The sequence below is a fragment of the Gekko japonicus genome, unplaced genomic scaffold (assembly GCF_001447785.1).
Source record: "Gekko japonicus isolate JY-2015 unplaced genomic scaffold, Gekko_japonicus_V1.1 scaffold663, whole genome shotgun sequence".
Lineage (NCBI taxonomy): Eukaryota > Metazoa > Chordata > Lepidosauria > Squamata > Gekkonidae > Gekko > Gekko japonicus.
This window is the reverse complement of record NW_015170912.1, coordinates 599,989-623,513: the sequence shown is the minus strand read 5'-3', so window position 1 is coordinate 623,513 and position 23,525 is coordinate 599,989. Positions and strand designations below refer to the sequence as shown.

Here is a 23,525-nt window from a genome sequence, read left to right as displayed (position 1 = left end):
CAAACTTCAGAGGACAGCGGAAGACAGGAGGGCCTGGCGGGATCTAGTCCATGGGGTCGCGAAGAGTCGGACTCGACTGTGCGACTGAACAACAACAAAAAAGGTAGCACTTGACAAGAATCTGTTTTCTGTATTACATATTTGCTTGTCATTAATTTACTAAAACTTCTTATAGGTTTTCAGAGATTGAAATATGAAAGTACCACTGTTTACTTCATACCCCGTTTGATGGAACAGCATCAGAGGCTTGGCAGAGGCCATCATCCATGATTTCACCCTCATGAACACACAGGAGACAGCGATAAAGTAAACAGCGCTGAGCATGCATCATGCCTTCCCACCTCCTTCCCACTCTCACTGGATCAATCTAACCCCAAAGTACACTGGCCACTTCCTCCAGCACTTGGGCAAGGAGACCACCCATCTTGAGTGTGGGATAGCCCTGGGCCGGCCGGCCATGCCCTAACTGGACAGTGGCCACCCCCTGCCTATGGAGTCTGGCTAAATGGATCAGTAATCTGTAGCCAGGCTGCCTATCAGATTTGTGCTCCCTGCCTGTAAAAGTGTACACTTTAGAAGGTGTAATGTAATGGGACTGTAAACAGTAGGAACATTTTCCTCTGATACAGTTACCCAAGCTGTGCATAGATAACAGAAGGAAAAAAATGATTCTAGTTAATCAGTGCAAGCTCTGTAGCTCTCTTCTAATGTGTTGTTTTAGGAAATTCAGGAAATTTGCAAAGGACAAATATGTTTCTATATAGACCCTAACAAACAGTTATCACATTGCGCCTTTAAATAGATTAAGATGTCTACAGAATAATCTGCAATGCATTTTAAAACTCCCTTGCATCATTAATCACAGACTAATGGATGAAGCAAGGTTTTTGTTTAAATCTATTTCCATGGAGACAAGCACCATAGCAGGGCTTTGTCTTTATCAGTAGATACCCTTGTTACAGTGGAAATAACCTCACAAAATGACTGCTTCGCTTAGTATTTCAGTAAACTTCCCCTCCCCCAACACAGTGGACAGTATCCATTCAGCTAATGGCCACACTTTCTCGGGTACTAGAGGTTCATCAGCCACCAGAAGAGCCTCTTGAACAAGAGGGAGGCTCCTTGTGCCAGAGAAAAGATGTCACAGTTGGCTGAGTGGAGGAATAGGATATGCACCCCACTTAGTTAAGTAATAATAGAATGATTACTATTCTCAGCATCTCTGATCTGAAACAATTAAGAAAACAATAACTGGGCAAGTAACTGTGGGTGAAATTCTACCCTATTTACTCCTCCTGTTTTTTTTTCTGCAGCTGTATTTGCATTTGAGCTAGTAGAGAATAGGTTTGTGTTATTTAACAAAAACTGCACCCCACAATTTAAGCACTTAACATTCAGTAAAAAAAGAAGAAGAAGAAGAAGAAGCTGGTTTCTCAAAACATTAGCCATCATCACTGGCACAAAAGTGCCCCTTAAGTAGAAGTGTTTTATCAGTATCTGAAGAAGTGTGCACGCGCATGAAAGTTCATGCCTTGAATAAACCTTTGTTGATCTTAAAGGTCCCACTGGACTCAAAATTTGTTCTATCAAGTTCTTAAACATCCCAAACCAATTAGGCTGTAATCCAAAGAACAGTTTCTTGGGAGTAAGCCCCACTGAATAAAATGGAACTTACCCCTGAGTAGATCCACTTACTTTGTCCTTGGCAGTCAAGCCATCCTGCGGCCAGCCCATGGTTTCCTTTGATGTTTCTGGTTCATTCATGTTTTCGGCCAGCACTCCATTCCAGCTTGGGAGATTTTGAACTGCAGCTGGCTGTAAAGCCTAGAGGTCTGACTGCAATACTGGGCTTGGCAAACTGGGAGGAGCTCTCCTAAGAAAGCAGGAGCAGAGGGCTCCACTTGGCTTCAACAGTGGGCTTTAAAAAGTAGAGTTAAGATAAACAGCAGGCATCACTTTCATCTGGAGGGGGATGAGGAGTGGATGAAGCCATGCCCCAGGGATGGGCTTCACAATTTCTGGGCTGTCCCTCTAACACCGGTTGCTGCACCAGTGTGAGAGGTCACTTGAGGCTCTCAGAGACCTTGTATTCATATTATCAATCACCTGACTGCCATCTTATTGCATAGGTAATTACAAATGCACATTGTGTAAAATTGGAGTGTTCTTGTGTGTTGGGCTGATTTGTGGGTGTTCAGAGCCAGTTCTCATAACCAAAGCCAGAGGGAACTTTGGCCAAGGAGAGAAAGCAGAATGAGGCATGCACCCTGACTCTTATACCTGTTTACTTAGAAGTAAGTCCTACTGAATTCAATGGGGCTTACTCCCAAGAAAGCATGCTTTAAGATTTCAGCCTAAAGAAGAAAAATCCTTGATCACATACACTGGTTTCCTGCCCGTGTGACCGGGGCCTTGATCACATACACTGCTGTAGCATTACTATTTGTTTTAACAGAGAGTGTGAGACACTTGAATTGTGTTTGGTAAGTGTATGGTCCCAAGTGTCATAGTTGTAGCATGCCATAAGAACATTAGCAGCACTTAGCGAACACTAAGATGTGTGTTTTCTTTTTTCTAGGACTTGATTCTCAGTCTCCAGACTCAGGTAAATGCAATTTTCTTTAAGGGAGAATGCAGCAGCTTTGCTTCTGAATGGAATGAAGAGTGCATGCCTTTTCCTGTCATAGTTTCCCTTCACAAATGATACTAATTTGGAGAACTGTCTAAACCTCTGATCTTCAAGGAATTGCTTTTCTGCCTGCTTCTTATGCAGTTTTTGCCAGTTCTATGTAATTGATAATAACTAATCAATATTGTTGCTCGTGTCTTAGCAGCTTGCTTCAAACTGCCCAACCCAAATGACCTTATATTACACACCAGCACTGCAGTAATTTAGACCAGGAAGTGTTCAATATCCTTTTCAATTAGGAAGCTGCAGGGAAATAGAAACTGAGTTAACAGCTTTATTGGTCCCTAAAAGGATCAGCGAATCCTGTACAACTGCCAGTGATAAAAAGACATGGCTTGACATCTGAGCCAGATCTTACCTCATGAAGCACTGAAATAATCATCTGTTTTTCTAACAGAAGGGCACAACCTATAGAATTATTCACGGAGTATCCACCAGCATCCTTAAAATCTCCTCAGAAAACTGGATGGAAGGGGAAATTCCACAGTTTGTTATTAACTTTCCCTATTCTGTTAAATAATAATAATAAAAAAGTTCAAGAGCTGTGTTTTAATAGTTTTTATAAGGCATAGACAAGACAAGAAGAATTTAATATGGTCAGAGACCAATCAGATAACATACACACTGTGAGTAAAATATATATTCATACTGAGACATATGACATAAAACTCAGGACTTTTCTAGCAGTAGGCCAATTAGATGCTTCCCTCTACAAATTCCTTCCGGAATCTTATAGCTTGTCTAGTAAATTTTGCCACATTTAGGGCAATCTTTTGGTCTCTTATCAGCTAAGAACTTGTCTAGGTAAAATCTGATATTCTTCCCAGGGAAATAATTACAAATCGGCATTATATAGGCAGTTCTAATATTTTGGTAAAGTTTACACTCAAATAAAACATGTTCACTAGATTCTGGCTTCCCATCCCCACAGGTGCACAGTCCTGTTCTCTAAAGGATGCTACATGTGTACACTTAGCTTTTTTCACTCCCTATCAGTGTCTCATGCCTCTGATTGCCTAGTTTCTGAAGCTGGACGCAAAATTTACTCTTAACCCAGAGAGGTGTAAGTTTACAGTATGTAAGCACCAGCCATTCTTAGAGGATCTCACTCTGCCTGAGTCATTGTTCTGGGCATCCTTTTTCTGAAGGCCATTTCCCAAGTGTGGAACTAGGTGTACAAAGACACAGAGATGCTTCCAGAAGTCTCCTCTCTCGGCATGTGATGTCATCATGCTTCAAGTGCCATTGCACTCTTCATCAGCTGGCACTGATAAGAACATGGAGTCACAAGAGGATTTGAATATATTAGACATTAAAGGAGAGAGTAGGGGAATTAGGCATCCCCGCTTGAAAATGAAGCATGGCCCTGACTTGGATAGCCCAGGCAAGCCTAGTCTTGTCAGATCTCAGAAGCTAAGCAGGGTCGACTCTGACAAGTACTTAGATGGGAGACGTCCTTGAAATACCAGGAGGGAGCGGTGGCACAGGCAGTAAGAACGCCTACAAAGTAACATCAGTGAATAGCCATTACGGCTGTTCGAAACCCACCGCGGTCGGGGTGAGCTCCCGGCCCACGTCCCAGCTCTCGTCCACCCAGCGGTTCGAAAGCATCATAAATGCAAGTAGATAAAGTGGGTACCTGCCCTAGGTGGCAGGGGGCACCCCTCCTTCCTGTGAGGTAGAGGGTTCGGCGGCGGCAAGCGGCAACAATGGCGACAGAGCAGTTCCTGGCAACCCGGTGGAGCAATGGCGGAGGCGGAGCCCAGAGAAGTGGAGCCTTGGAGAGCGTGGTGACGTGCGGCGCAGCGCGGCAGAGCCACCTGTGGACAGTAGCCAGAACTGCAGCCAGCACAGAACCACGCGCCAAGACGAGACCTGCTGGAGGAAGCTGCTCGGGGAAGATCGGCTCCAGAAAGGGCACCAGGACACCAATATCTGAAGCCACGGAAGGAAGCCGGATGACAACTAGCCTGGGGTGCTGGTAGGCAGTCACCTCCCTGTAGACAGGGAGGCAGGCTTTATTCAGCAACCTCTCTGAATATTCTCCAGGCCCCCAGTAGGGGTCAGTCACTAGAGGTCGCCATGACTTCCAGGTGCACACACACTCACATATGCACATATTAAAAACAAACAAAAAAAACCAAAAATGGAGCATGGTGGGGGATGGGGAATTTACTAAAATACTAAGCTTTGTGGCTTAGTAGGAATTAGCATCTGTGTTACCTAGCTCCTATCTCTGCTACATTGGCTCTGATTTAGAGCCTATTACATTGAGAAATCCTTACAAGCCCATGTTTTTAAAAAAATACAAGCAATATACTCATCTGATCCAGGCGTGGGCACAGTGATGCTTCCAGTGACTTCCTGAGCCAATGAGATCTGCCGTTTGTGACTGGTGCACATATATTTTTCATTCTGGTGTCAGCCTGTGCCATTATTATATAGCTTCAACCCATTGTATAAAACTCATTTAAATTGTTGACATAACCAAAAGAATTCTTTATTAGGAATAAATGTGCTTGGATTTTTTTTCCATGTTAAAGCTTGGAGATCATTTAACAATGGGAGTAGAGAGACACTGAATGGAGACACTAGCAGTTCCTCTCTTGCAGCAAAAGGCTTTCGAAGTGTCCGTCCAAATCTACAAGAAAAGAAATCGCCAGTTCAGGTAAAATAGCAGACGTGCAGAATCACACTTGTGACAGTCAAAACCTTAATACTGGTACTCCACAAAATAATAGGTAGAGGTAATTCCGTGCAGATTGTCTGATGTTTTTATCATGCTTTCCTAACATGATCTGTATTTGTTAGCTTGTGGTTTTGTCTGTAGCTGTGGCCATACGTGTGACTCTTCTGCCATGTTTGATGTATAGCTGCAGGTGTGCTCGTGCAGTAATGTCCTTACAAATAGCAAAGTATACACCTAATGAAACATTCATCAGGACTTAAAATGCATGTCTGTTATGATTGCCTTACTCTACTGTTTATTGTTTCAAAAATATGCAGTCTTTACTGGGGGGGAAATTAAGTTATCGTTTTTGTTGGAACAGAAATGTTATGCAGAACGTTTCTACCAAAAAAGAGTAGTGATTGAAAGGGCTGTCAAACTGCAGCCAATTTATAGCAACCCTGTTGGGTTTTCAAGGCAAGAGATAGTGAACAGAGGTAGTTTGCCATTGTCTGCCTCTGAATAGCAACCCTCGATTTCCTTTATGGTCTCTTGACCCTTCTTAGCTTCTGATATCTAATGAGATCAGGCTAACCTGGACCATTCAGTACATTATGCTTAATCTGGAAATATTTAATCCATTCTTTGAGTGATTCCTCTAAATCAGAAGCATTGTATAGACCTTTATTTATTCCTTTAGAATAGTAGTTACAAGATATACCAGTTTTTATCAGTATAATCTGAATGCTGTATAATGACATATTATCAGTATAAACTGGTAAGCAAGTAATACTGATCCAAAAGAAAACTTTGCTTCATATAACTAGATCATATGGACCATTCAGTGGTCTTTGTATTAATAAATGCAATCTCTGATTTCCACCCGCTCCTCAGTCAAAATAAGTTGTGGTTATCTGGCATGTTAGTGTAAGTTGAGGTCTGATTCAAAATCTGTGGCTGGATCAGTCTCTCTATTTAAAGTGACATTTCTTAACTCAGTTTGCTTTCCTGCTAACATTTTGTTTTCTCTCTTTTTCCCCCTGCAATATTATTTTGTTGGTGGTGGTTTTGCGTGGATGCTTTTGGCAAATAAGGCACCCCCTCTACCTCCTAGGAAGGACAGTTTTGGAAGATCTGGAATACCTAAGCACAAGAAGAGTGATGCTAACTCCCAGACCATAACAACCAAGCAAATTAAGAAATCCCCTACTGATGCTGACTACTTTACTAACAAGGAGTCTGTTCGCAGGGCAGTTTGTTCTAAAAAATCGAACACCAGTATCTCTTATACACAAAAATTAACTAAGCCACTGGCCTCAGTTTCCAGCACAAAAACAATAGCTGGCATTAGAACTACTGTTCGTCAAGGCCAGAAGCAGCAGTCCCAAAAACGCAGAGTTTCAGCCCTGAAATTAACTCGGGCACGAAACGCATCCCGTAGTCTTCCGTGTCATACAGAACAGGCTGTGCCCCTTGAAGCACCAGCAACTCCTCAGAGGCCTGTATCACCTGCCTGTAACCCTGTGCCTGAGATACACAAAGCATCTCTCTCCATTCAGATAGCTCCCATCCCAGATCACAAAGCAGAGCCTGAAAGCCAACAACATCCACCTAGGCTGCCTCCAGACACTTCAGAGATGCTTCCAAACAATATGCAACAAATGTCTACAGTTCGTTCTGCACAGTCCACAGAATGCAATGTGGTATATTACGTTTTTCTCTCCCCTTTTAATCTTAGATCTTTCCTGTGTCACCTAACCTTTTTTTCTCTTTAGTATACTACTCACCTGGCTCTGATTAGTGGCCACAATTCCTGGGTAAAACTACCTGTTTCCATTTTGAAAGTGACTTTGCACTATCTATTAATTTATTTGTATTGGTATTAAAAACTTTATTTTGACCCACCTTAGTACATGGGGAGAGGGGGGAAATGTGTGACATCAAGTACATATAAAGAAACTTATTGCCAGTATTCTAGTTATTGTAACGCTATGTTCTGTAAAAAAAAGAAAAAGAAAAGAAAAGACACTCCACTGGATATAATGCAGTTCAGAATAACATTGCTTGGAGGTAATGGGACTAGCCAGGATCTAAAGGGTCCCAGGTGATCATTTATGCGTGTGCACAGGCTTTTTTGCTATTCTCTTTTTATTACAGCTTTATACATCCTGAAAAGCTATCCTCCAGTACTGTATTCCATTAGGTGCAAGTGGCTACTGCCAGAAAGGGAATCAGCCATTTCCTCCCCTCCCGTACTCATGACAGCACTGATGTACTTTGCCATATATATGTGGAGTTGTTTGGATTCTGGCCAGTGTGTTGTCATTGCACCTTGAACTGATGGAGTAATGCAATGTCCCTGCATTGCCACAAGGGAGGTGCACAAGTTTCCCTTTCATTATACCAAAAGCACAAAGTATGGCTATGCAAAGATCTGCTTTTGACTCTTCCCAAGACAGAGCAGTGTGCAAATGTCTAGATCTCCATGGAATTTGTTAAATTATTGATAGACTGTGAATTGCTAGGAATTAGGTGTTAATTATATCTTCAGTGATGTGTTCACACTTCATCTGGAGCTGTTCAGGAGTAGGATAGGAGTCTGAACAAGCTCCCAAAGAGGTCTCTCTTGGGCAGTAGTGAGAAAAACTGCAACAGTATGTCAGCAGTGTTATTTTATAATTCCAGCCATTCTGCCACTTTCTATGAATATTTATATTGTATTATTTTCTTTATTCCCTTTTGGTATACCAAGCACTTTGCAAATCTTGTCCCATTTATTTTTATTATGATAATTTGTGTTCCTGAGATCCCATTGATAAAGGAAATGAAATGTGCCCTTATGTTATACTGACAGTGCCATTGGTTGCTAAGAATTTGATATGATTGCAAGAGGGTAGTCATGTTACTCTGTTACAATAAAACAAAACAAAACTCCAGCGAACCTTAAAGACTAACAACATTTATTTCACTATGAGCGGCTCACTTCCTTGAAGCGGTGACTCATGCAAACTCATGTTGAGATAAAATGTTAGTCTTTAAGATGCCACTGGATATTTGTTTTATTATCCTTCTAAGCCAGTTGACTTCAATTGACTTAGAAGGGTGTAACCCTGTGTAGAATTGCACCTGTAAGTCTCCTACAATACACTTTGCATAAAGGTTTATTTACCTGCTTTAACGGGAAAGCATGATGTGATCCATAGAAAAGCATTCCAAAAAGACTCCAACTTAAAAAATGATAAACGCATCAGTCGTGTAATATTTCCAAAAGGGAGTGTTAGTCTATTGCTATCTTTCTGGGTTCATGGTGGAACAGATAGCTTTGCCCAGGCTGAATGGGGAGAGAGAGCTGTCCATACCTGTGACTGTTAATGAATTGTAGATCTTTGTATTAAGGAAGCTGTAGAAAAGCAAAGCAGTTATTACATTAATAATGGCATTGTTTGTATAATTTAATAGCCTGGTTTTTTATTTTCATTAATCCAAAAAAGCAGAATTTTTGGAGGAAGGTTTACTTCCAATTTCCAGAAGCAGAATCTAAGGGCAAGGGCCCAAAGAGTCTCTCAGCTAGGGTCTGTGTTCTCAAAGGGTAATTAAACCATTGTTTCTGGACAATCAGCCCTGTTCCTTACACTATGGCCAATCACTTTGGAAACTGCCTTCTCATTAGATAAAAGACGAGTGCTAGCCCTGCCTCTGTAGGAGGGATGGGCCACTCCAAAAGGTAGTTAGTTCCTAGAAACACCCCCACGTGGCCTTCTTTGCCAATGGAGAACACCAATACAAACAGATAATAAATAGACTAGAGAACAACAACAAATGCAAGCTCCAACAAGCTAAGTGTTTGGGAGCTAGGGAAGCTGTGCTTGCAAAAACTCTTGGAGGACAACTCCTGTCCCTAGGAAGGGGAGCTCCTGGCCAAGCTTGTAACATAGCAAGGAACCTCCCATTCCAACCAAGGGATAAAAATAAAAATCCTATATGGCCCTTTGTAACTCAGCCGAGGTATAAGGAGGGACAGAAAATCAAAACATATGTCAGAGGGACCATTTCAGCTCTGATACGAAAGTGATGGTTAGTTTGGATAATGGAGCTGGCTTCTGTCATCATTCAGCCACTGTTCTGTGAAACTGGAATAAGAAAACATTCCACAGGGTCAGCTGCAAGTGGACACCGTAGGGCCAAAATACACAATATGAAATACCCACATCAGGACACAGGTTCCTAACCTGACTCATGGTTAGACCTTTAAGCAGGGACTCACATTTAAAAAGCTTTACATTTCTCCATTTGGCTGCAAATGGGGAGCAAGGAAGTGAGGGACTTTGGGCTTCCCTCCGACAGTATTTTCACCACCAGAAATTATGCTGGAGGTGCCCCGTTAACCCCTTTCTTTGGCACCGTATGTCCATCCCAGGACAAGTGAAGCTAGAGGAGGGGGCAAACAGGCTCCCTAGTACCATTTCTGGTGGCAAAAATGCCACAGGAGAGAAAAACAAAGCCTCTTTGCAGCCAAACATATCGCTTTTTAAACATTAGTCCCTGCTTGAATGTATAACGTGAGTCAGGTCAGGACATTGGTCATGACACGGGTATTTCAAATCATGTATCTTGCCCCTTAGTTTTACAGTCCGACGGTGATTTGCATTCACTGGAAATGTTACCAGGTATTGTAAAAACATTGCTTTTGGCAACCTCTTGGTAAAATACAACCTGAAGACCCATTTATTCTTCTCTCTTTTTTGAAAGACAAGAGAAAAGCTTATCATCCTGTTTTGCTTCCTTGCTTGTGCTGTATGTTACAGCATAGGTCTTGGGTTCATGGTGCTTTTTGTAGGCTGTGGGCCACAGTTGATCATGGTTCATGTCACAGATTACAGCAGAAGCAGGGCTGCATAAGTTACTTGTACAGATGCCCACGTTTCTTAGTAATATATAGTAAGACCTTAATCTTCCGGTGTGAAAATGCAGATGGGAACTCTCAACACATTACAGAGGAGCTGAGAAAATGCATATATTATCGTCAGTTGCATACAGGCAACTTACAATTTCAGACAAGGAGCTGAGAAAATGCATATATTATCGTCGCATACTTATGAAATACAGGCAACTTACAATTTCAGACGGAGAGAAGGGAAATGTTGGGGAACATCTTGCTGGCTGCACATCCTCTCAGCTGGGTTTGTCCCCTTTCCTGCCTGCAGGTGTAGTGGCTGTGTGAGCTCTTGGGTGCTAGCTGAAGGGTAACAGCCAAAGTGCTCTTGGATCATGCTTGCACCCTGGCATCCTACAACAGCCAGTCTAGTGAAGCAGGATCTGCCCAACTTGTATTTGCTGTTAATTATTTAAATTATATTGTTAGTTTTATCTGAACAGTCTATAAGCTATTTTGGATCTCTTGGGAGAAAAGTGCTCACACAGAATTCTTGATGGGGTTACTAGCAGGAATTCAGTAAAGGTTGAGAAAAGATAGGGCTTTTGATCAAGAGGCATAGAGGCTTGGTTTCCACTGGAACTGGTGTTGGTGAGAACTGTTGGAGCTATAAATAAAGAGCTTGATTTGCTAACAGAAAAGAGCTTTAAATGATGCATCGGATACATTGATCAGAATTTAATTTTGTCATCTGTGGATTAATGAGATGCATAACAGGGATACTGAGAAATCTTCAAGGTTGTCAGTGGGATTAAAAATTCAAATAAATAAGCTTTACTGCAAAAACACAGTTTAGTGTAGTTATTGGTCCTGCATTTTTATTTCATTAGATGCTTTCAGATAGGAGACAATAACATATACACATGGATTCAAAATCCCATGCTAGTTCCGTATCCTTAAGGCTGAAAGTCAAAAAAGAATTTTAAACCTTCTTTTGAACATCTAAATTTTAAAATTCAGCTATGAACAATGAAATTTACAAGGTATTTTTACCCATTTGTGTGTGTGTGTTCCTGAATTTTGTGTGCTTTGTTCTCTTTGTGGTAATTAACAAAAATCAGTTCACTTTTTCCATCTTAGAGTCTTAATTGCGCTTTGATCTTTTGAAGCAAGGCCAGCAATTTGGTGTCACTATGTCTCATGTGCCCCTAATATGAACCTCGTAGTAAAATTGCTGTCCCCACAGCTTATCACACACAAAAAATTATACACATATTTAATATTAATTGTCCATTCGAACCTAAATATCTGACTGAATGTATCTCAGTGCTGAGACTTGGATTGAAAGTACTACAATAATAATATCTCAGTGTGCTTGAATGTTAAGGTTTGGGTTTGTTTAATCATTTGTCTCTGTTTCACAAACAGTAGTCTCATTCGGGTATCTTTTTCATGACTTTTGTCTTCCATGTTCATATGGTGATGGTTCTTTAGGAATAGGACCTGCATAGTAAATCTGAGTTCCTACATCCCAGAAAATGACTGTGCTAAATGTCCCAGGGCACGTGAGGTACATTCAGAGCGAATTTTCACAAATGATGTAAACAGTGGAAATTTTACTACTTGGGGGGGGGGGGTGCAGTTTGAAATCCATGCAGTCTTATTTTGCCCAGTATATGAAGTGGATGTCATAGACCATAGCTTGTGCTTTAGCTATCAGAAGATGGTTAGTGGGTTTGGTAACAAGTAACTGACCATGGTAGGCTCATAGGCTAATGCAGTGTTTCTTGAACTGTGGGTCACAAAGCACCAGTACTACTTGATACACTTTTGGTAGTCTGCAAAAAAGTGTAAAAAAAAACACCCCTAACTGAGTAAAGGGCTGCAGAGAAGTTTCAGAGCAAAGAGTAACTAATGTTGAATTAAAACTCATTCCGCACTCTGGTGTAGCTGTTCTGAACAAGGTGCTGCACAATCTGAAAAGAGAAGGTGATGTGTTGCTAAGTAGGTGGAAAATAGACATTGCTAGCATTTGTTCTGTATCCCTGAGAAACTCTAGACTCTACTGTTCATTACCTGAGTTGAATTTTAACTCAGAAGTCTTTTAAGTAGCCTCCCATATCAGCTGTAACGTTAGCAAATGTCTTCATAGAAACAGGAAAACAAAGTAGTATTGCGTAAATTTAACAGTGCAGCCCTGAGCAGTTACACACTTCTATGTTCACTGAAATCAGTGGAATGGGAAGAGTGTAACTGTGCTGAGGGCCACATTTCCAGAACCTTTCCTCTAGTAGTATGTTGCTTAAACCACAGATGAAAGTATATATGATAACAATTGTTACCACTCCTATTATTGTTGTTGTTTAAATTTTACTGACTTTCTGACGCTGGCTGGTTTATCCACAATGCTATGGCTTGTGCTCGCTTGGCAGCACATATACTAAAATAGGAATGATACAGAGAAGATTAGCACAATGCTATGGCTTTCTGTTGCAAATGAAATCATTTCAGGGTGAATCATTTCAAATACTGAGGCAACAATCATAGATCAATTTCATTTTGCACATTCCTATTAATATTGACAACGTGACTCCAGAGCAGGGTGATGTTTCTTACCAGAACTATCTTGGTGGGCTCAAAACAGAGTGGTACAAAGTACCACTTTGCCCACTGTCTTGTCTGTACTCTGGCCACTGTTCCCTCTAAGCTGAGTTAGTGTGAGTTAGTTCACAGTTTTTTAGCCTCCAGCTCACACATTTCTGTCTTAGCTCAGGAAGGATGGCTCCAGAGCAAACTAATTTATGCAGTAGCCAAATCGCTTGCTCACAACTTTACTCTGGCCCTTACCAGTTTACTTTCACCACTGCTCCGGAGTAATTGAGTTTAGGGTTTCAGTTTTGGTCTGCGTTTAATTTTATGCACTCCCTGACTGTTTAATTTATAGTAACTGTCCAGTGTTTTGGAGGGAAGGTTATATGCAGTTTTCCATGCCTTCTGTATAGGTTGGCCTCATTCCACTGGCTCACAGATATGCACTCAGAGTTAGAGATGTGCATGGACCTGCTGCCTTTTATGAGTAAAGAAACACTCTGCATATGCAGTGGGTAAGCTCTGTTCTTGAAGAACACATGCCTCTTCATAAACATGATCACACCTACTGTTAGGCCACATAAGATCATGCCCCCTGCATGATCTTTTTGTATGATATGAATTTTGTAAACATTACTTGTTAATTATATTTTATATGGCATTCTTTGTGGTAATTATTAGGAACAAACAGCCACACTCGGGGCCAGCTGAAATGACCTGATCCCAGGAGGGAGGGGCCATATAGCAAGGGAGGCCTGATCAAGCCAATAGCACAAATCTGGCCTGAAGGTCATCGATTGGGTAGGGGTTGGCTATTAGATGCAGGAACAGCCCTGTCTGGGGAGAGAGTTCCTTTGGGTTGGCAGAAGCAAGGGGAGAGGCATTGGCCTGGACCTTTCCTTTGGCTCCCAGGTGGAAGGCAACTTCTGGGCACAGATTTAAGGGCAGATGTAGTCAGGAGTTGGGAGGAGGAAGGAGGTAGGGGAAGGAAATGCTGCAGGTTGACTCAATGGTGTGAGAACCAGGTGGCTGGGCGCAGGGAGTATGGAAACTCCCCTGCAAGGGAATCATTGGAAGAACCTCCTCAAGACACAATAAAGCATGTCTGTAGAACTTACCGCTGTGAGTGTACTTTCTGGTGAAGGGCAAGGAGGTTGTCGTCTTCCCAGCCTGCTAAAACCCTCTGCCCTGGTGGCTTCAACAGCCTCAGCTGGGCCAGAATGAGACCCAGCTTGCCGAAGTAGTGCAGTCTGGTTTGTGTACCAAGTATGTTGTAATAGGTTTAAAAATATATTTTCATACAGTAAACTAAAAGAGCATTTCCGCAGCTAAGGGAAAGCTGCAGAACTGAAAACGTTTTTAGAAAACTAGTACTATCTTTGGTTTTGCTTCCTTTAATGATAGAAAGTCTCAGTGGCCTCTCATACCTGGATTAATGTTACCCTTTGACAAAGATCAAGTCCATCAGACAACCACTATGTACACTGGATGACTTATATTTTATGTGTTATATGAACATCTTTTCAAAAATCTTGGAGCAGTATAGCAGTTTTTTAAGGGATGATTCAGATGGTAAAAACCAGCACTTTGAATTGTGCCCAGATACAGATGGGTAACCAGTGTAGATCTTTCAGCACTCAGGTGATACTATCCCTGTTGCCACCCCTTGATAATAGCCTGGCCATATTGGACCAGTTGAAGTTCCTGGACCATTTTCAAAGGCAACTGTAGATTTGATCAGAATATGAATCACTGTGGCCAAATCACACTTTTCAAGGTATGGTCATAGCTAGAAAACCAGCTGGAGTTGATAAAAGGCACTATGTGCCATGGAGGAGACCTGAGCATCCAACCCTAACCCAGAATCCAGTAGCATCTCCTAAGCTACAAACCTGCTCCTTGAAGCGGAGTGCAGCCCTCTCCAGGACGGGCTGGCTCTGCAGTTTCCAAGCAGCTTCTCCATTGACCAAGAGCACTTCAATCTTGTATGGATTGATCTTCCATTTACTGAACCTCATCTATCTTACTACCTTCTCCAGGCACCTGTTCTGGATTTCCACTGACTCACCTTGTTTGGCTGTTAAGATGAAATAGAGCTGGGTACCATCCAGATATTGGCAGCATCTCACTCCAAATCCCTGGATTAACTCTCCCAGTGGTGTCATGTAGATGTTAAATAGAATGGGTAATCAGATAGAACCCAGTGCATAAATGGAATCCTGTGCATAAATGGTCAAGCAGGAGTCCCCCAGCACCAGCTTTCTGGAATTGGTTGGTCAAGTAAGAGCAGAACCACCAAAGTGTGGGTCCCCATACTCTAAGTCCAGCCAGAAGGATACCATGGCAAATAGTATCAAAAGCCTCTGAAATGTCCAGGAGAATCAACATACTGCCCTGTCACTGTCTGAGCAAAGGTCATCGATCAAGGCAACCAAGGCTGTTTCTGTCCCAGGGCTGTTCCTGAATCCAGTTCAAAATGGGTCCAGATAGTCCATTTGCTTCAAGACTGCCTGAAGATGTGTAGCTCCCCCACCCCCAAGCACCTTGCCCAAGAAAGGAACATCTGGAGCTGTAGCTACGTAGGTCGTTTGGTTCCATGGATGCCTTCTTTGAGATGGGTCTCACAACTGCTTCTTTCAAAGCAGTTGGAACTATACTCCCCAGACCCAGTCTACTAACTCAGCCCAGCATGACACAATTAGGCATGAGGGTCAAGACCACTGTGGTGGGATGCACACTTTGAAGCACCTCGTTCACTCCATCAGGCCTCACCAACTGATAGTTATCCATACAACTAAGACCAGACTATGCTCCAATAATATCCTGAGACTGAACCAGTCCAACTGTGGTATCTAAGCTGTGACAGATGCAGGCAATTTTACCTGCAAAATGCATTGCAAAGGAATCACAGTGGGTGTGTATGTTCTCCAAGCCAACATCCTCTGAGGCTTCAGATAACAGATCCCTCACAACCTGGAAAAACTCCACTGGACAGCATCGACACAATGGTGGCAGAAAACTGAGCCCACTTTGCTGCTGTCACTGCCTCAGAGTAGGCGCTTTCTCCTGTTATCAGTCACATTCACCTTGATTTTTTGTCCACTTGTGCTCTAACCATCTGCCCAACCGCTTCATCATCCAAAGTTCCTCAGAAGACCAAGGGCATTCTAGACTACATGGAAGGAAAGAGGGCGCTCAAGGGCAATCATGCTCACAGCCGCAGTCATCTTCATATTTCACAGGTCAACCAGGGCTGCGCCAAACTTGCTGACCTAGAACCCCCCAAGAAACATCTGGAGTCATCAAACTCTTGGAACGGACCATCTTAATTGTCCCCTAATTAGGATTCTGAGGACTCTTCATTGTGAACTTACTTTATTCTCACATCCCTTCTAGGACCAATTTCCAGAGCTTTCTCCAGTCCACTCTCCTACCATAAAATAACATAAATGCAGGAAACTGCTGGATACTGGTATGATGAGGCAGAAGTCCCAGACTCCCAGCTGCCTCCAGTATCCTAGGCTAATCAGGAAGATGTTTCTCATGCACATCAAACCTAGTACAAGAGTGATGGGCAGAAAAATAGAGCCTCATCTATCCTGCCTTCCTTTCTTCATAGCTCAGACAGTGTTAGATCAGTTGATGTACAAAAAAAAAATGGAGGAAGAAGTGACATGGAGCAGTCATACACATTTTAAAAATCTCTTGTTCTATGGATAATTGGTGAATGCACTGATTGTCCCTAAAGATGCCTGCCACTTCCATTAAGTTGTCTCTTGTTCAGTTGGTAGTATTTTCAGAATAACTTGGGCATTTCAACAGCTTCAGTAACACTTCTCTACCTCAGTCCTTCTTGTCTTCCAGTTTCTAAGAGTCATGTCCCTTTACGTTGTGTGTACATGCAGCAGAATCCTACACATTTTCTGTCCGAAATCCCACTAAGTTCGATGGGGCTTATTCTTATTTAAGTGTGTATCAGATTACAAGTTTAGTAATTTTAGAGTGAAGGACTGGAAATCTTTCTGCCAAAAAGACAAAATACTCTTCTTACTTCCATGGAAGGTATAGACAATGGAGTAATTTGAAGATCAGGTTCATTTGTGCCAAACTGGCAGGTGAAGTTTTGTGATTTAAAAATCAAACTCTAATATGCATTATAGGCGCTTAATTTGGACAAAATCTCAAACAATTCAAGTCTTGGAAACCAACATGAATGTTTATTCCAACACACTGCAGTTTCTGGCATTGCTTCTATTAGTACTTGATAAATTAACTTACTTTGTTTTCTTTTGTAATACAAAGTTTGTTTCTTTCCTAATCTGTCTGTAAACATCCTTAGACTGCTAGAAAATGTGTGTGTGTGTGTTTCCTTATATTCCTGCACACAGTAAAGGGGTAAGGAAAAGGGGTTTTTTAAATTAAATTTAGTAATATGTTTTCTCATTTTTTGTTTGTTTCTCAAAACTCAGCTTGGAAACCAGAAAGTAACTGCCAATGTGATGGAGGTAAATGCTTCACAGACCCACAGACAAACTTCAGCCAAAGCTTCACCACTGCCTCCTCCTCCTCCTCCTCTGGTGTCGATTAACAGACCCTCTCTCTCACCCGACAGTGACACCCACGTAACATCATTTGTTTTGCCAACACATGATGATTTTTGGCCTTCACGCTTTTATAGAACCCTGGCCCTTTCACGTTTTTCATATGCGTACCCTTTCTTAGCTCCTGACAATATTATCCACAGGATTGAAACGGCCTCTGTCATGACAGACTCAGCCATGAGCGAGTATTCCTCTCGCACGGTGAGCGAGTCCTCCACTGCCATTCTAGATGAGCTGCAGAGTTGTCACTATGATACTACTGACCGTTCTGAAACACCTTCCCCAACTTTGAGCCAGATGTCTGCCGTGTCAGATGGCACCACCTTAACCACCACTGCTACCGGCTCTCATGTAATTATCCTTCCTCTTTCCTCCTCCATTTTGTTCAATCAGGCTTCCAAAGTGTGTGTGTGGGGGGGATAACCTCATTCTTTCCCACCCATATACTTTTAAATAAATGTGCTCATAAATGATTACTCAGATTCTGTAAGGTGATTTTTTAAAAAACACAAAAATTGTAAGCTTCATAACTAGCATAATATACCTGAAATGTAAAGTTGTGTTATTTTGCACTATGTATATTCGGGTGATGTATATTGAACAATATATGAGGACAGGGTTTTAATTTCAAGGAAGAGAGGTGCCATTGTTCAAATCAGCCTGAACACCATCTCCCGCTGGAGGACTTGGACCGTGAATTCCATCACTTTGTGGAAACAGATAAATTTGGACCTGGCAGTGTTGGTGAGCGAACAGGAAATATACTTCCTGTTCCTCAACAATATCTTCTCACCCAAAACACAACATATAATAAGCTGTCCTTGCTTCGGCAGCAAATGCATCTCAGGTGGGAGGAAACACAAATTTGGTATTTTTGTCCATAGTAATGGGACTGATTGATAGAATGCAGCTAGGCATATATACTTCTTGATTGGTTTGTTACACTCTTGCATTGAAACTAGGATTGCCAGCCTGTAGGTGGATCCTTGAGATCACCTGGAATTATAACTGATCTCCAGACTATAGAGATCAGTTCTCCTGAAAATAATGGCTGCTTTGAAGAGTGGACTGTATATCCTGTGGAAGTCCCTCCTGTCCCCAACCCCTACCGTTTCCAGGTTCAACCCCCATATCTCCAGGAATTTTCCAACCTGAAGTTGGCAGTGCCAGTTATCATGGAATTCAGGGAGGGGCCATCTGCTTGGCATGCAGGAGGTACTATGTTCAGTCCTCTACATCTCCAGTTAAAAGGATCAGGTGGTGGGTAGTGTGAAAGACTTGGAGACCCAGTGCAAGTCTGAGTAAACAATACAGACCTTGATGGACAAAGGGCTTGATTAAATATAAGGCAGATTCATGTGTTCAAACTGACTGTAAGGGTGAAGGAGAGGCAGGTTGTGCACATTCAAGAGATGATCTCTTGTTTAATACAACTACATGTATTCTAGGGCCTTGAAACAGGCTCCTAGGGCTTTGCTCCACAGCTGAAATGAAGCCAGAAAGGAACCCTGCAGTGATTCTTCAGTGCCATTGTGGTAAATAGAAGTGGTGTATGGATTGTAAGCAGAACTACTTAAAATGCTTGATAAATGTTCCTACAGAAAGACTGCTCATGCGGAATGTGCAAGAGAAACTGCAAAACCTGTCAAAAAGTACTGAGAAATCTGCAAGAGAAGTAGAATGTGCCTCTAAGTTGAATTTTAATGGATTTGATGAGCACTTAACACAACTTTGTCTTCCATTAGCTGTGATCACTGACTGCATGAGGTCGCTTCTGATTTAGCTCTTTCTCTAACTAACAGTTCCCCCTTTAAGCACTTTTGTTTTACAGGAATGAGAGTGTGAATAATCTTACATTAACTTTCTACAGACATGGAATTATTTTTTTCCAGGACTGCATTTTGTTTAGAGTAATTCAAAGGCAGTGACTACAAATAGATAAATAAAATATTTAATGAACAATTCAGTAGTCCAGGAAGTAATGTATTTGATTATATATATGTGGGGAGGGGGAACCAACTTGTTTATGAAAAGTTTCTCTTCATCTCAAGCAAAAAGGCCTATTTAGTGCTTAAGAACAGGGTGTGAGCTAGAATATGTCCAATATTTAACAGGTCATTACAAAATGTTATTCAGGTCTAGAACAGTTAAGGAAAAATAATTTTAACTCATTTATCCCACAGCCTAAGATATAAAAATATGGTGGTATTAATTTTCAGAAAGTTTTCAAACCAACCTAACAAATATAAAATGCAAATCCTAAAAATACTTGCCACAATATAAGAGTTCCTGTTCAACTTGCTGATGCTCTTGAGTAAACGTGTTTAGGATTGGAAAACTGCCATGTTCCTTTTTTACCATGTAGAAGTATACAGGTCCAGATGCGTCATGAACTTAGAAGTGCCAGGGGAAAAAATTAAACAGGTGTATCACATAGATTTCTTTCTAGATCTGTTCCCATTGGTTTATAAAAAAGCTTTCCAGTGTTCATTATTTGTTCAGATTTTGCAAAATGGTAGTCTAAGCTGGAAAATGCATTGCATCAAGGCATACCTGAAGAAGGCATACCTGAGAAGTTAGCATTCATTTTAATTTTGCAAAAGGAAAGGCAGGAATTGTTAAAAATGTGGGTTGAACTTGACAATGACCCTGTGGTTTGCCCCTACATGTGGGCTGCAACCCTTCAGGTAGATTTCAGCATCTCCAGTGGGTATAGTCATCTTTGCTTTTCTTTACTTGAACGGCAACAGGAGTTAACGTGGAGTGCAAGAAAAGAAATACAACTTCCAAGAAAAAACCGGGAGAACAACAGCCATCTTGGGGGAGGGGGGGTTCTGCATTTATACAATTGCTGCCTTTACTGATGACTGCCATATGCCTTCCCATGATTCCAGCATGTTACATTTTATCTGGAAAGGAAAAGAGGTTAGGTAGGTGTGAATAGAGATCCTGTTGTTACTAAGTAGCTGAGAACTGGTTATTGTTATGAAGGTGACTTTATTTTTGTATGTTGACAGATTCTGGCAATTCTTAATTTAACAGGATACTTTGTTTGTCTTTGATCCTAAGGCTCAGATAACAGTGAACGGGACCTCTAGTGCAGCTGTCAGCCCAATGAGTCACTTTCAAAGGCCTTTCTCCCCTTCCTTGGCATACTGTCCACCAACTTCACTCAATTCAAGCACAGTTGTCCTACAGCATAGTAGGACGATGGGTGAGTTTCCCCACATAAAGTTTATGCTTTTTTAAAAAAGGAAACTTCATCACTTGTTGAATAGTGACTACAACTGATCTTGCACAGATAGCAAAGCATGAAGCATACCATCTTAATAAGGATGGTGCAGTCCACAGGGGTGCCTTGAGGAAAATCCAAACACCGTTGTATTGATTGAACACCCTTCTCCAACGAAAGCCCTGAATCACGTGAAGAATGCTAAAGATGCCTTCAGAACAGAGGGTTCATTTAAAAAACAAATTTTGCTCATTAAAACAAACAAAATACAATACACTATTACAAGAGATATAGATTTCATGCAATCGAACAAAAAGGAAGCAATATTTGGAGGGGATCTCCCCACCTTTATGACATTTCATTCCTTCCAAATAAGAAATGAGAGGCATCCACTTGTCCATAAAAATGAGATAACTTAGAATCTGAATCTGTAGGGTTAACCATTAAAGAGATCTTCATAACCGTAAGATCCCACGTTTTAACCTTCCAGAACAGAAGGTTCTTGATTGCAGGGACTACATAGGACCTTTGGCCTTGACTTACTGAAAATCAACTGTAAGCCCTTTTTCTTAATGTGGGCAGAAGAGTCCCCCCCCCCTTTTTTTAAAAGAGAAGACCATTACGGGCTACCCACCTTATGTTGCTTGCCTGTGATAACTCTAGCAAGCAAGCCAAGCCAAACATTATGGAAAAGTCATTCAGGTTTACCAACAAATCTCATGGCAAAATTCCTTTCTGATCACAGTTGTGGTGGTAATTTACACCCTTATCATGAGGGAACTCCTTGTCTACCAGTATTTTAATGCAGTAACAACTGTGTTGATTTGATTTTGATTTACTTCATTTATAGCTGCCCACCTTTCTCGCTGAGACTCCAGGTGGATTAAACAGTGTAACACATTGCAGTCAAAGAGCAGGAGACATGCAACAAAAAATTCAATAGGACTAAGATTAGAAAACTAGAAAAGATTTTTAAAAATCAGTAATGATATGTCACAAACACTGTAAAAAAGAATGGAATAACGAAAGTAGAAAAATGCAGTAAGTTATGAAAAATCAGTGTGTATAGTTTTTATCAGCTTTTACAATTTTAGTGTATATTTCTAGTTCTGAAAAGTTTTGTTATACAATGCAGACTAGCAGATTTGGAAATGTAATAGTAAACTTCTAAATCTTCATAAGGAAATGAAAGACATTCATACTAGATATCCATTGATCCTGGCAAATTATTTTTGGCCCTGTTCGATTGTACTTCCCCCCCCCCCCTGAAGTTTCATATTGTGCTTATTTGGACAAATTTGGACAGCTATTTTATATACACCAGTGCACCTTACCATATATGTTTAGTGCTAAATTATTTTTAGACTTCTAAATTTAAACAAACAAGGGATGGAGTGGATGACACATACAAATTCTTTTAAAACCATCAGGGAGACAGTATAGACTTCTAAATTTAAACAAACAAGGGATGGAGTGGATGACACATACAAATTCCTTTAAAACTATCAGGGAGACAGTACCACATATATATCACTAATGTGGACATTTCTTGGCATTCGCAGGAAATGATTATCTCCTTTTAAAAAGTTCACAGCTTTATGTCTTATTCTAATATTCTGGTATATGAAAGGTAAGTAACAAACATTGTCTGTGGTGACTAAGCAAATTTACCAAATCCTCACACTCTGGTGGTTATCATATAAATCTCTGCATGTTCCTGATTACAGGCATCGTTGTAGAGTGGTTAAGTTAAAACAGTGGTCCTTAGAAAGCAACAGAACTTTTAAGAAACCCATTAAGAGTTTCAGTAATTGTAGTTTTACTAGGCCCTATTGGGGTAGAAAGGTGGCATAGAATGTTTTAAATAAATAAAATTATATAAATGTCCTTGTTCAGTTCCCACAGATTCCACATGTGAGGCTATCATTGAATACAGTTCAGAGCTTCAAAGTTATGCTTCCCACTTTCCGATGGGAATCAGTGATGTACATGAGACTCGCAGGTGGGGAATCCCAAGTTTCTTGCCAAGACTGGCATGGGCCCTTGGGCTCTCCACCCGCTTCCACCCAGCCCAGCACGTCCCCTGGGCTGTCCAACACCGCCACAGGGCTCAGCTCAGCCACTGGGCTGTCCAGCAGCCACGGTTGGGCTCAGTGCGGATCCCAGGCTGCTTGGCTGCCACTGCAGCCCCCAGGTTTTCCGGCAGCCGCCACCAGGCACAGCCACCACCTCAGCCTCTGGGCTCTCCAGCAGCCACCTTCCGGTTCAGCCCCTGGGCCACTTTGCTAAGGTCACCACCATCACTGAGCCCACTGTGGCTCCTGGGGTCCACCACACAGAGGCAGGCAGGAAAGAACATTCTCTGCACTTGCACAGAGGATGCTATTTTACTTTGCAGGGTGTTTGTTTTTTTTAAGGCCCATGTATTTTTTTAACATTACAGATCTGTCTGCAAACCTGGGGAGTCCCCCAAGTTGGCCGAAAAATCTTTTTACAGTCCATGCGGCCCCAATCCGCAAATTTAGGTATCCGCAGATGGGGGCCACATGTTGCTTATAGTATACAGATATCAAGCCAGCTCTTGTTCAGAAGCACTAGCTTTCATTATCTTCCAACCAGTTTAAGTGTGATTGTTATATCGAGACCAAAAGGGTTTCAGTCCATCATATCTTCATGAACATTTTACACCATATGTTTCCCTTCATACTTTGTAATCTGCAGGCTATTAAGATCTCGTAGTGCTTAGGGCAGTGCCTTCTCAGTGGTGGTACCCCAGCAGTGGATTATGTTTTTCCAGGAAAGCTGTTCTTCAGACAGATTTAGGCAACAGGTAGAAACCTTTTAGCTTGAGTAACTTATTCAAAATTTGGACT

At 41.6% G+C, this 23,525-nt stretch overlaps 1 protein-coding gene across 1 annotated transcript in view; it reads left to right on the top strand.

Annotated features, from left to right (window-relative positions):
• Nucleotides 1-23,525, top strand: part of SORBS2 (sorbin and SH3 domain containing 2) — a 112,770-nt gene that overhangs the window by 8,877 nt on the left and 80,368 nt on the right. The window contains exons 3-5 of the mRNA XM_015418695.1: nucleotides 2,579-2,605; nucleotides 5,233-5,357; nucleotides 20,490-20,634. Coding sequence (XP_015274181.1) covers nucleotides 2,579-2,605; nucleotides 5,233-5,357; nucleotides 20,490-20,634 — 297 coding nt within the window. The remainder of the gene's footprint in view (nucleotides 1-2,578; nucleotides 2,606-5,232; nucleotides 5,358-20,489; nucleotides 20,635-23,525) is intronic.